Source organism: Acanthochromis polyacanthus, unplaced genomic scaffold, assembly GCF_021347895.1.
Source record: "Acanthochromis polyacanthus isolate Apoly-LR-REF ecotype Palm Island unplaced genomic scaffold, KAUST_Apoly_ChrSc contig14, whole genome shotgun sequence".
Taxonomy (NCBI): Eukaryota; Metazoa; Chordata; class Actinopteri; family Pomacentridae; genus Acanthochromis; species Acanthochromis polyacanthus.
Window position 1 is genome coordinate 1 of NW_026131300.1, and position 14,136 is coordinate 14,136.

Sequence of the window (14,136 nt, forward strand, 5' to 3'; positions counted from 1 at the left end):
AAGCTAGGCTAACAGTTTCCTTTCGGTCATGGTGCATAGCTGAGCTAACAGTATTCTTCTGCTTCCACTCTTTTTTGTGAGCTCGGCTGATAGTTTAGTGAGAGTTTCTGTCTGTCTGTACCTGAGAGTGTCTGTCTGTCTGTACCTGAGAGTGTCTGTCTGTCTGTACCTCAGAGTGTCTGTCTGTCTGTACCTCAGAGTGTCTGTCTGTCTGTACCTCAGAGTGTCTGTCTGTCTGTACCTCAGAGTGTCTGTCTGTCTGTACCTCAGAGTGTCTGTCTGTCTGTACCTCAGAGTTTCCAGTCTACAGTGTGGATCCTCCACTTTAGCTCTCAGCATCTTCTCTCCTGAGTCTCCTGGATGGTTGTAGCTCAGGTCCAGCTCTCTCAGATTTGAGGTCTTCAAGCTCAGAGCTGAGGCCAGAGAAGCACAGCCTTCCTCTGTGACCAGACAGCCTGACAGCCTGCACACACAAAACAACACAAACCTGATGGACAACACTTGGATGGATGTTTCTCTCTCTCTTTTCTTCTTTGTCTTTCAGATACATTTTGCTGCACATTTCATGCGTCTCAAGCAAATCAACAATCTCAGCAATGATTAGTGGGATTTAATCATGTCAAAAATAAACCCTGACAAAGTCCTGCACAAGTTCAGTAAAAGCTCATTTGATGAATCCCATCAGCAGAAATGATTGTACTCAGGTTAGCTGTTTATCCACTGATAGAAATCACATCAGTTTCAAAGTGTGAGTCCTGACCTGAGAGCTTCCAGTTTACAGTGTGGACTCTCCAGTCCAGCAGAAAGACTCTCCACTCCTGAATCCTGCAGGTTGTTGTTACTCAGGTCCAGCTCTGTCACACTGGAGGACTGGGAGCTGAGGACTGAGGACAGAGCTCCACAGCTTCTCTCTGACAGATTACAGCCACTCAGTCTGAAGAGACAAAAAGCACATTATACTGATGAAACAGCAGCAAAATGAAAAAGGATCTTCAGTCTCCAACTACTTACACAACTTTCTTGGAGGCTTTGACCACTGGCAGCAGCCTCAGAAGAACCTCCTCTGAAGCAGAGTATTTCTTCAGGTCAAACACGTCCAGATGTTCTCCTGATGACAGTAAGATGAAGCCCAGAGCTGACCACTGAGCAGGAGACAGTTCATCTGTGGACAGACGTCCTGATCTCAGGGACTGTTGGATCTCCTCCACTAGAGAAACATCCTTCAGTTCATTCAGACAGTGGAACAGATTGATGCTTCTCTCTGCAGACACATTCTCACTGATCTTCTTCTTGATGTACTCCACTGTTTTCTGATTGGTCTGTGAGCAACTTCCTGTCTGTGTCAGCAGGCCTCGTAGGAGATTCTGATTGGTCGGCAGTGACAGACCCAGGAGGAAGCGCAGGAACAAGTCCAGGTGTCCGTTTGGACTCTGTAAGGCCTCGTCCACAGCTCTCTGGTAGAAAACTGTTGAATAACTTTGGAACATTTCAGACCAACGGGAGGTTGTTCGTTGTTGTTTTTCCAACAGGTTGATTCCAGAGTTGATGAAGGTCTGATGGACATGAAGAGCAGCCAGAAACTCGTGAACGCTCAGATGGACGAAGCAGAACACCTTGTCCTGGTACAGTCCTCTCTCCTCTTTAAAGATCTGTGTGAACACTCCTGAGTACACTGAGGCTGCTTCCACATCGATGCCACACTCTGTCAGGTCAGACTCATAGAAGATCAGGTTTCCTTTCTGCAGCTGATTAAAAGCCAGTTTTCCCAGAGACTCAATCATCCTCCTGCTGTCTGGACTCCAGTGTGGATCTGTCTCAGCTCCTCCATCATACTTGACCTTCTTGACTTTGGCCTGAACCACCAGGTGGTGGATGAACATCTCAGTCAGGGTTCTGGGCAGATCTCCTCCCTCTCTGCTTCTCAGCAGCTCCTCCAGAACTGTAGCAGTGATCCAGCAGAATACTGGGATGTGGCACATGATGTGGAGGCTTCGTGACTTCTTCATGTGGGAGATGATGTTGCTGGCCTGCTCCTCATCTCTGACTCTCTTCCTGAAGTACTCCTCCTTCTGTGGGTCGGTGAACCCTCTGACCTCCGTCACCATGTCCACACAGTCAGGAGGGATCTGATTGGCTGCTGCAGGTCGTGTGGTTATCCAGAGGCGAGCAGAGGGAAGCAGATTCCCCCTGATCAGGTTTGTCAGCAGCACATCCACTGAGGTGGACTCTCTAACATCAGTCAGGACCTCATTGTTGTGGAAGTCCAGAGGAAGGCGACACTCATCCAGACCATCAAAGATCAACACAACCTGGAAGTATTCAAAGCTGCAGATTCCTGCTGCTTTGGTTTCACTGAAGAAGTGATGAACAAGTTCCATCAAGCTGAACTTCTTCTCTTTCACCACATTCAGCTCTCTGAAAGTCAATGGAAACATGAAGTGGATGTCCTGGTTGCTTTTGTCTTCAGCCCAGTCCAGAGCCAACTTCTGTGTTAACACCGTTTTCCCGATGCCAGCCACTCCCTTTGTCATCACTGTTCTGATTGGTCCATCTCTTCCAGGTGAGCCTTTAAGGATGTCTTCTGCTCTGATGCTTCTTTCTGCTCTGTCTGCTTTCCTGGATGCTGCTTCAATCTGTCTGACCTCATGTTCATCATTGACCTCTGCAGTCCCTCCCTCTGTGATGTACAGCTCTGTGTAGATCTCATTCAGGAGGGTTTTCTGTCCTGCTTTAGCGATGCCCTCAAACACTCTCTGGAACTTCTTCTTCAGACCACATTTAAGTTCACGTCCACAAGCAGCAGCAAGTTCTAAATGAAAACACAAGAAAGAAAGAGTGAAGTAGAAGTAACCTGGATATTAAAGCACCAAAGTAGCAATAAAGTGAAGGTGACAGTTTGTCCCCTAAACACTGATTGTGTGAAGATATTCTGAGACTTTAGTAAATGTTCTGTTGATCAGCAGCTTCAGTCTTTACACAAATCCTCTTACTGCTCTGCAGACAGTCAGCCAGCTTCTCCTGCTTCATCCTCCTCAGGAACAACACTGTGATCTGCTCAAACATCTCTCTGCTGCTCCTCTCATCTTCATCATCACCCTCCAACTCCTCCTCATCCTCCCTCTGACTCTCTGACGAGCATTCTGGGTAATCTGGACTCACAAGCTTCTGCATCTTCTTCAGCTCCTTCTTCACAAAAGTCACCATGTTGTCCTCCAGCAGCTGGAACAGAGAAATGTGTCAATGAGTCCATCAGAGTCAAATCATGGAGCCAAACATCAGATCCATGTTGGACACACTGACAGTCCACTGGTCTACAAAGAGCAGCATGGAGACGTCTGAACACAACACATGGAGAACAACTTGTTGTCCATGAACTCACCATGAATATGGAGTCCAGGTGATGCTGCTGGACAGACTGAGCTCTGGGAACCTCTGAGTTCTGCTGCTCCACTCTGTGGATCAACATCAACAGTTAACTCTCACTTTATCACACAGAGACATCTTCAGGGCTTAAAGTGAAAAATAATCCTCAGCCTGAACTTTTTTGCTTTTGGGTCGGGGTACAATCTCACTAACTAGAAAGAAATTCAGCTATGTGCCTTCACAAAGTCAGACTACAGAGTATAGGAAAACCAAAAAGGTCAGTAGGTGGAGGTAGTACTCCATCTGACTACAACATGGTGCAAATATGTTTAGCAACTAATCAGTAAAAGACATGGAAAAGGACATTGATCCCCCTTTAAAGCATCATTTGCACTATTTATTCTGAAATACAACCATGTAAACAGTTAATTACCATTAATTTTTTTAAAATAATTTTTGTGGTCTTTTGTTGTCTTTATTTGATAGTCAGAGTGGAGAGGCAGACAGAAAAGCAGGGACCAGAATGAGGGGAAGACATGCAGTAAAGAGCTGGAATCCAACCCAGGATGCTGTGTTGAGCTATCTGGATGCACCGTTTATTTGAACTCCACCAAGGAACACGGCGGAGTTACTGTGACGATCGTACGTTTGTCCTGCCGTCTATTTGTCTGTGTGCAATTTTACTCAAAAAAAGTGGACCAAGGGATTTGGATGAACTTTTCAGAGAAGCTCAGAAATGAGTCAAGGACCAAGTGATCAGATTTTAGCAGTGATGCCGCTTATAGTCTGGATCCATGAATTTGTTACAGAGTTCTGTATCACTGCCAGATAGCACCACAGCGTTACTGTAACCATGACAACAACGGACTCACCTGCAGCTGGATCTCAACGTCTCTCTAAGACCCGCCCCCACTCTACTTCCATTGGCTAGTGATTTTAGTTTGGTTGAGAGCAAAAGCTGCGTTCCTCTCATTCCATTGGTTGTTACGTGAAATACTGCTGCTGCATCTTCACTGTCCAATAAATATGAGCAGATGTGTATGTATACAGGTGTGTGTGTGTGTATATTTATATACAGATATTTAAATATAGATATTTATGTATATTATATACAAATAGTCTTCTTACATGGATACATTGATTTTTTTTTAGAATAAGTTTTGCTTTGTTTTTTTATCAGTCTGACGGTGAAGCTTTTTGCATCGTGATGTCAGTCATAATGTGCACCAACTAGTGTATGTTCTGGTTAATTATTCTGTTCTATTCGAGACAAAGTCAATTAGTAGCATAGTCCTTGGTCTGAACATCTTACCCCTCTGCAGCAGGACCTGGTTCTCCTTTAAATTCAATAGGAAGAACCTTAGACCAGTCACTCTTGAAGGACACACAGCTGGATGCAGATCCAGGTCCAGGTCCAGATCCAGGTCCTGGTGGATTTCTGTCAATAATGATGCAGCAGTGATGTGATGCTGAGCTCTGACATGCAGCAGAGTCCAGTAGGCTAATGTACAGACTAACATGCAGGCTAACACGAAGGCTAACATGCATGCTAACATACAGGCTAGCATACAGGCTATCAAGGTTTATCTGATCACAGAACTTGAGTTTTTTCCAGTAAAACTATTTCTTGATATTTTAGTGAACTCAGAGTTCTTGCTGTGATCCACCTGGTTCTATTTTTAATGTCTCTGTGGATGATGTTCACATTATTAACATCACTTCTTCTAAACATTTGTTCTGTTTGATGAGGAGCCAATCTGCTATCAAACTAGCAGCTCTGAAACCTTGTTCTGAACATCTTACCTCTCTGCAGCAGGACCTGGTTCTCCTTTAAAGTCAATAGGATAACTCTTAGACCGGTCACTCTTGAAGGACACACAGCTGGATGGAGGTCCAGGTCCAGGTCCAGGTCCAGGTCCAGGTGGATTCCTGTCAATAATGATGCAGCAGTGATGTGATGCTGAGCTCTGACATGCAGCAGAGTCCTGGACAGTTAGAGATGGTGCTCTCACCTCTGAGCTTTGCTCTGGTTCTCCTGTTCCCCACACAGAGAGCTTTTAGAGGGAGGGACTCCCTCCTCTCTGTCCTCACACTCATCCATGATGCTCAACTCACAGCAGCTCACACACACTTTCTACCTTCACCTGCACAGGAAACAAACATCATTCATCCACTCATATCCTCCTGGAGAAGATCAGCTGCTGCACTTCTACTATCAGTCCAGCAGATGGAGTCATGGAGCTGCAGAGACTCACCCACAAACCCAAAGTCAGAAAGACAAAACAACAAAGAAACATCAGCAGCTCATCAAACTGACTCAAGTCCATCAATAATCTCAGAGAAATATTGACTGATTGCAGTCAATCAATAAGCTAATAATCATATTGATCCATGTTTAAACAACAGTCATCCACAGTTTGTGCTGAAATAAGAAGTGAACATGTAGAAACATGACAGAGCAGAAACAAACAGCAACATTACTGAAGTTAAAGCAGCAAACAAAGCAAACTTACACTTTATTCAAAGCGCTGAAGAAGAAGAAGAAAGTTTCCAGTCCACTCCTGGACGCTCAGACAGGTGATCTGTTTCCTGGAACCAGTCAGGACTCCACCTATGAGGAAGCAGCAGGCAGACTTTCACAATAAGAGCACATTTTACAGGCTGATTCCCACTCATTTCATGTGACCCATTATTTCTACATTCAACCTTTTTCATGTCACTCAACGTCCAACACAACTTGTACAAACCCTGTTCTTCATGAAAGCAGAAGCTCCCATCAGGCTGTAAATCCCTGACAGTTAACATTCCCTAGAATGGAATCAGTGGGACAGAACCAACATCAGCAGAGATCACACTGATGCACATTTCCCTCAACATGTCTGCTCTCAGTCTCATTTAATGCTGCATTTAAGAAACATCTGAACATTTCTAGCATCTGGTTTAAACACTGTTTAAACATTTAAACACTCAAAATAGCAACAAATGACTTGAAATAACTCCAAAAATCACCACAAAAAGGTACAAAATACCTTTAAAAATGAATAAAAACAGAAAAAGAAGCTTAATTATCACAAAAACACTGAAAATAGCAGCAAATGATGTGAAATAACCTCACAGTGACTGAAATTGCTTCAATAAAGGTCCAAAATCACTTTTAAAAAAGCAAAATGGAAATTAAAGTCACTAAATTACCATAAAACCACTGAAAATCTCAACAAATGATGTGAAATAACCTCAAAACACTTAAAAAAAAGTCACTATATTCCTACAGAAACATGTAAATTACAACAGATTCTGTAAAATATCCTCATAAAGACTGAAATCACTACAAAATGTGCAAAATCACTTTAAAAGATCTTAAATTCACATAAAAAGTCACTAAATTACCACAAAAGTACTCAAAATCTCAACAAATGATGTGAAGTAACCTCAAAAAGACTTGAAATAACACCAAAAAAATGCAAAAATTACGACAAAATGGCTCAAAATCACTTTAAAAAAATGTATAAAAATAGTTAAGTCACTAAATTATCACACAAACACTGAAAACGCAACAAATGATGTGAAATCACCTCATCCAGACTGAAACTCCATCCAAAGTTATCGTTTAATAAATGCTGTGTGAATGTTTGTGAACCGTACTGAATCTCTCTGACTTGACCATCAGCTGTTGGTTCCATGCAGACACTAATAAAACTAGTGGCTCACATCAACATAGTGTGTTTCTGAGCTCAGTTCAGGCAGCAGACTGTAGAAAGTGGAAGAAACATCCCAGTCCTCTACAAGTCACAGCTACTAACGTTCCAGTGAGGCAGCTGTCTGTTCTCTGATCAACCTGATGATTAAAGTCAACAGACTGGAGGAGATTGAGGCTTTTTAACGCTTTCATCACTGATGGTACTGACAGGGAAACAGGCAGAGATCACAGTCAAATCCACTTAGTTTGAGCAGTGGGATTCATTTTCAGACCTGGAGTTTGAGGCCTCAGACCAGCCCACTTTAGATCAGAACCCGTTCTGATTAAAATCATGTCATTAGAACCTCACATGTTCAGTCTGCTATAGAACACTGTTCTGGAAAACCTGCAGTTCACTGTATTTTTATACAATATTTACAATTCAGAACAAGTAAGGGTTGCTTTAAAACATGCAGGTTTATTTCAGATGACTTTCATCTTCTTCCCTTTCAGCTGTGTTACTTTTAATGATCAAAACAGAACGGGTCACTGTTATGGTTTGAGCATAGAAAGTGGTTCTAGTGAACTAATGCTTGTTTGTTCTCTCTGTTCCTTTACAGACAGGAATAATCCTCTCATCCCTCCTGGATCTGCTTCTGACTCTAAATCACATTCTAAAATGCTCACAGTTCTCAGCACAAACAGTCCTGCTCCACATTATTGGCACCGCTGGAATGTTTCCAGAAAATCCACTGTTTCTCCCAGAAGCTGTTGCAGTTACAAATGTTTCTGGTTTTCCACGTGTTCGTTTTCTAGTGTCACAAAGCTGGGTCTGTGTCAGAGATCATGGGTGTTCCAGCAGGACAATGAGCTGAAATGTAGCTCAGATAGCACCAAGAAATGGTTGGAGACAAAGTTCTGGAGAGTTCTGAAGTGGCAGCAGTGAGTCCAGATCTAAATCCCACTGAACACCTGTGGAGAGATCTCAGAACTGCTGTTTCTAGAAGGAACCCTTCAAACCTGAGAGACCTGGAGCAGTTTGCAGAAGAACAGTGGTCCACAACTCCATCTGAGAGGAGGAAGAAGCTTGTTGATGGTTCTAGGAAGTGACTGCTTTCAGTTTTTTCCTCCAAAGGGTGGAAACCAAACACTGAGTTCAGGTGCCAACAAAGATGTCCGGCCCATTTTCTGAGTTTTCTGCAAAATTAGCTCAATTTTGGCTTTTTTCTTCTGATTTTTGTGTTATTTTAATGCACAGGAAGGAAATAAAGACGTGTAAAACCAGAAACATTTGTAGCTGCAACAACTTCTGGGAGAAACGGTGGATTTTCTGGAAACATTCCAGCGGTGCCGATAATGTGGACCAGGACTGGATCTGTCCTTTTTCCAGACCTTCTGATCAGTTCAGCTCAGTTTCATTCATGTAGATGTGAATCATCTTCTCCTACAGAGCAGCTCTACACCAGACTCTTCATTAGATTCATTCTGATAAGATTCTCTCTGGACTTGTGGCTCATGGCTGATGTTGGTTCTGGATCTTTCTTCTGACTCTGAGGAGCTCCAAGACAAAGTTTACCAGCATCAGACTATTATTTACATTCTGTAACGTGATGTTTTACGCCACAACCACACACAATTCATTGACTTGATAATGAATTAAAGTGAACGGTGTTCTGAAGAACAGTTCAGCATCTTTCTGTATCTTTTCCATCGTCCTCATTTGTTTCTAACCGTGAGCTCGTTTCACAGAAATAGTTTCCATTTTCAGCACATTTGTCTGCTTCTGTTTCCACATTTCCTCTTTTTAATTCTTGCCTTCTTATCCTTCATCTTTCAAACACCTGTCACTGTTGTCAGGGCAACCAAGCAGGAACCCTGTTTTTTACAGATGCTGGAACAACAACAACACAACAGAATAACTTTTAGCACTACAATAATAGATATATTTATGAACACGCCTGGTCTTGTTTGACTATTTTTGTCAATAATTGTGTCAAAAAATGCCCTATGTGTGAATAATTTACACCCTTTTTCCAGGAGAAGTAGAACTTTCAAAATCTGTCAAGTATTTACCGTTCTTATGGAATTAAATACCAAAAACTGTGAGTTAGAAGCAGAAAAGGACAACAATGGAATTGAATTTTCTTCAACTTTCTTTTTATAAATTCTTGAAAAGTGCAGATTGAACATTTCTGAGATTGAAAAAATCTAATTCAAACTATTTTACAACATTTGTGGAGCTTTGTGAGTCCATGTTACAGGCTGTTATATGTGTCAATAGCCAGGAGTTTTTTATTTTAGCTGTTAGCTTCTGAAACAGCTTCTGTCCACCTGAAGACTTGACCCACATCACACACAATACAGCTCCAGTAAAAGACGGAACAAACCTGAAGATCAGGTAGGGCCGTGACATCACTGTTGTCAGGGCAACAAAGCGGGAAACAGATTTGTTCCTGATCTGACAACAGCACTTCACAGAGGGAACTAGCAGCCAAGCTGTCCAGACAACGCCCAGAACAACAAGACAAACATGTAAACTACTGGAAACACAAAGCAGGGACTAAACACACCTCTACAAGCACATCAGCATCATGAACACACCTGAGATTTGCTCTCACTGATTGGCTGAAGGATCCAAAAGCAGACACCCTGCCAGCTAAAGCAGATCAAGCAGTTTTCTAACAAGAGCTCCGTCTGGAACATGAAGCAGAGCAAGAAAACAACACAAACACATGACACACAACATCAGCTACAGCTGGATCAGTGCTCTGCTCTTATTCTGGGGACTTTAATGACTGGAATGATCCATGAACCAGATCCGGGGCTCTTCATAAACACTGGGGGCTACAGCTGGGGATGTCCGGCTCTGATGACGCCACTGAGTCCAAACAACAACCTGAGTCTCACTAAACAGCACATTTCAGTCACCAGTTTGGTGTTGAGGATAAAACAGGATCAGATGAAATGTCCAGTCCTCAGTCTGATGGGATGTCTGTGTCCTCTGGAAGAAAACTTCTCTCTGTCTGCACACTTGCTTTCAAAGACTCTGAGCCTCATGCTTGTGTTTGTTGGTGATGAAGGAGGAACCTCAGAGACTGCAATCAATCAAAGTTCTACTTACTCAGCTTCTTCCCACCAGTCCAGATCTCTGCTGTCTGGGTTTGAGCAGAAACATAGAAAATCCTGGGCTGCTTCTCCGTCACCGGTCCTCTGAGTCTGCAGGCTGCCGTCACTCTGAAACACCTCAAACACATCAGAAAGCTCCTTTATTGGACCTGATTATCACAAATCATTCACCTGCAGCTCCTTCTAGCTTCCACTCCCTTAGAAAGAACTAAACACTGATAAATCTCCTGGTCTGTGAATGTTTTCTCTATTTGGAATATGGACATTAATGCTGCCAAAATAAAATATCGGCTCTGATAAATCTGATAAACTGGACATAGTTCACCTTTTTAGACACACACAGCTCATGTGGACATGCTTCTATCGTCCTCTTCAGTTTAATTCATGTCCTCACTATAATTAATTCCCACTAACACAGAGCTGTCTATGACTTCCTGACAGAGATGAGCTAACAAGCTAACAAGCTAACAGTTGGTTTAGCAGCAGCCTCTGTTAGCTAAATGTGGCAGTTTGTGGTCTTCAATGACAACTTAAAACAACTTTTTAGACCCATGAAGGAGCGAACATGGAGCTGTGGAACCACATTTCTGCTGCTGGAACTAAACTAACAGCTAGAAAACACGTTAAAGCAGAGCTAGCCAACACGGTGCCTGGTTTCCCTCAGGGACCATGTGAGTTTCCTGCTACACATGGTCTAAAAAAAACACTAGTCACCATGATATTCCTTCTAAAATATATACAGTCACTGTTCTTTTTGAACCAAAAATACTTACATTAATGCAGATTTTAAATGAAAATATTGAATATAATTTTTTAAAAAGGTGTAAATGAACTTTGAGCTTGTCTGAAGTCAAAGCTCACTGCTCATGTCAAACCACCAGGTCACTCTTTGCTGAAGCAGACGCAGACACTTTGTGAAGCTAGATGTGGTTTTTACCCCAAAACATGGCAGAGAAGCCAAAGAAAAACCATTATTTTCAAGGAAGAAGAGTTCTTTTTTACGACAGTGACAGATAAATGCGTTTCTCATTTTATTGTGATGGCAAAGCGACACAAAGTGGAGAGAATCTACTGGACCCGTCACAAAAGCTTCCATGCTAACTACCCACCTGGTAGCACTACGGACAGAAAAAGCCCGGGACTTAAAGGCAGCTTTGGGTGAACAAGGACAGCAATAAAATCACAAAAAGCAACTGAGGCTTCATTTAGAGCTGCAGATTTTTTGATAAAGAACAAGAAAGTCTTTTGGGACGGGGAGGTGTTGAAAGAAGCAGTGATGATGGTTGCAAACACTGTGTTCAAAGACGAGAAGAACGGTCCAGATGCCATCTCCACTCTCTCCAACTGGGGGTAAGTACGAAGGTTAGAAGAATGTCGGCTGTATCTGAAAAGTTGACAGAGCAGCTGGATGGGATCTGGCTCAGTGCAGGAGGTTTAGCATTCAGTGGGACGAGTCTGTGGACAGCAGCAGTACAGCTCAGCTGATGATGTTCATCTGAATGGTGTTTGATGATTTCTCCTCTAAAGAAGAACTCCTGACACTTTTGCCCCTGCAGACAACAACAAGGGGAACTGACATCTACAGCGTGGTGAAAAGTTTCTTCATGGATAAAAACGTTAGAAAAGCTTGTTTCAGTGACGATGGACGGGGCTCCTCCATGACGGGTCGGCATGCAGCCTTCATTGTACGATGCAGAGGTGGTCCAGACTTCCCAGCATTCCTACATTACCACTGCATCGTTCACCAGCAGGCCATGTGTGCAGACGTGACCGGATCTGATCATGTGATGATTCCTGTGGTGAAGATCATCAACGCTCCAAAGACATTGAAGGTTCTGCTGGAGGAGCTGTCAGCTGAACATGGTGACCTGTTACTGCTCACAGAAACCCCATGGATCAGCAGGGAACAGGTTTGCAGCGTTTTCTGTCACTTTTGGCTGAAATCAAAGAGTTGATGCAGTCCAAAGAGGAAGACATGAGGCTGCTTGAGGACACTGAGTGGATTCTTGACCTTGATTTTTAACGGACATCACTGGAAACTGAACCATTTGAACTGTGAGCTGCAAGGCAAAGGTCAGACTGTCTCTGTAAACACATTTACAGCTGAGATGAACATTTTCTCTGCATTTACAGAGGAAAGAAGTGCAGCACTTTCCCTCCGTTCAGTCATCGCTGAATGACGATGCTTCTGACAAAGCAGTGGAAAAGTCCTCCAAGTCAGAACCAGACTGGGACCAGAGTTAGAGAACAGCTTTGGTGACTTTGATCAGCGTCAGCCATGTGTGGAATTCCTTTCAAATGCTTTCATGCAGGCAGACATGACATGCATTACTGAGCGTATAAGTCAGGGTGTCCAACATGAGGCCCGCGGGCCAAAACTGGCCTCCAGAGGGTCCAATCAGAGAAGACATGAACTGCAGACTGAAAATGAGTAAAACTATGAATTTAAAATCATTTCTAGACCAGGACAAGTTGTTCTGATCAGAAAGTCAAATACTAGATTGCACAGGGTTCTTTTGTGTCTCATCTTTGTAACATTTTTCTTGTTTTTGTTGTTTTTTTGTCTGATTTTTGTTGTTCATTTCTTGTTTTGGTTTTCGCTTTTCTCATTTTTTGTCTCATTTTTGTCGCTTTGTAAAGTTTTTGTCTCTTCTTGTTTCATTCGTGTCGCTTCTTTCAGTTTTTGTCATTTCGTGTCTCATTTTCATCAGACTGCATCTCATTTTTTAAATATTGTTTTGTTTGTTGGGTTTTTGTCTGACTTTTCTCTTTGTTATGCTGTTTTGTGTTTCCTTTTTGTCTCGCTTGTGTTTTTTGTCTTATTTTTTGTCAGTTTGTGCTCTGCTTTATTCGTTGTTTTGTGAAACCTTTTTGTGTCGTTTTGTTTCACTTTCTCTCATTTCTTCTCTTTTTTGTTTAGTTCATGTCTTTTGTCTCATTTTTTGTCATGTTGCGTCTCATTATTGTAATATTGTCTTGTTTTGTTGTTTTGTTGTCTGATGTTTGATCTGATGTTTCTTGTTTTGTGTTTCCTTTTTGTCTTGCTTGTGTTTGTCTTGTCATTTTGTGTTTTGCTTAATTGGTTGTTTTCTGAAACTTTTTGGTCCTTTTTCTGCTTTTTGTCGCTTTAACTTTTTTGTCTAATTTTTTGTCTCTGTTTTTGTTTAGTTTGTGTCTTTTGTCTCGTTTTTTGTCATGTTGTGTCTCATTGTTGTCATATTTTGTCTTGTTTTTGCCTCTTTTTGTAGTTGTGTTCATAAAGTAAATCCTCCATGGTTCAGCTCCAGGTGACTAAATGTGTTTCTTTGTAGACTCTCTGTGATCTGGAAGTTGTAATGTGGAAATGATAAACTGAGGATGAAAGTTGCTGAGATTGAACTTCTTTTTGAATGTGGCCCCTGAACTAAAATGAGTTTGAAGTTAGTTGTTTTTTTTTTAAAGATTTGGGATGATTTGTTCATAAAACTGACGATGTTAAGAAAAACGCAGCACTTTATCCAGGACATAGACGGGTCCACTGATGTGTCTGAAGCGGCACAACTTATGATGTGAGCTCGTTTTTTTTAATGGTGACATGTTCATGGAGGAAATGGTTGCTCTTTTGCCACTGACTGGTCAAACAAGAGGAGAGGACATTTGTTTGGCCCTCATGGACTTTTTCCAGGGCAGCAGCATCTACAGAGCAGCCAGACCTGAGGCCATTAGTGGTGAAGATGCAGACTCACATTAGGGAACTAAAACTGATCTACCAGTGTTTGTCTTTTCAGATTAAGCAGAATAACTAGAATAAATGTTACTTTATTTTCATTATTCTTTTTACTGTATTTACAGACGTGCTGGAGCCTGTCCAGCAAACATGCACTGGATGTCCTTTGTTCAGTTTATCCCTGAGACACTTCACAAAGTTTATCTTCTTATTTTAAATCCTGGATGAATGTGACTTTGCTTTTCCATGAGAACAAATGTGGTAA

At 42.2% G+C, this 14,136-nt stretch overlaps 1 protein-coding gene across 1 annotated transcript; it reads right to left on the reverse strand.

Annotated features, from left to right (window-relative positions):
- Positions 1 to 13: 13 nt before the first annotated feature.
- LOC127532763 (NLR family CARD domain-containing protein 3-like) lies at positions 14 to 7,769 on the reverse strand (the record flags this gene model as incomplete). The annotated part of the gene is made up of 9 exons (XM_051944791.1): positions 7,727 to 7,769; positions 5,877 to 5,974; positions 5,376 to 5,507; positions 5,167 to 5,292; positions 3,380 to 3,452; positions 2,991 to 3,219; positions 1,012 to 2,809; positions 761 to 934; positions 14 to 463 (listed from the first exon to the last, which is right to left on the reverse strand). Coding segments are annotated over exons 3-9 (2,939 nt in total), but the record flags the coding sequence as incomplete, so codon positions are not given.
- Between the last annotated feature and the right edge of the window lie 6,367 nt (positions 7,770 to 14,136).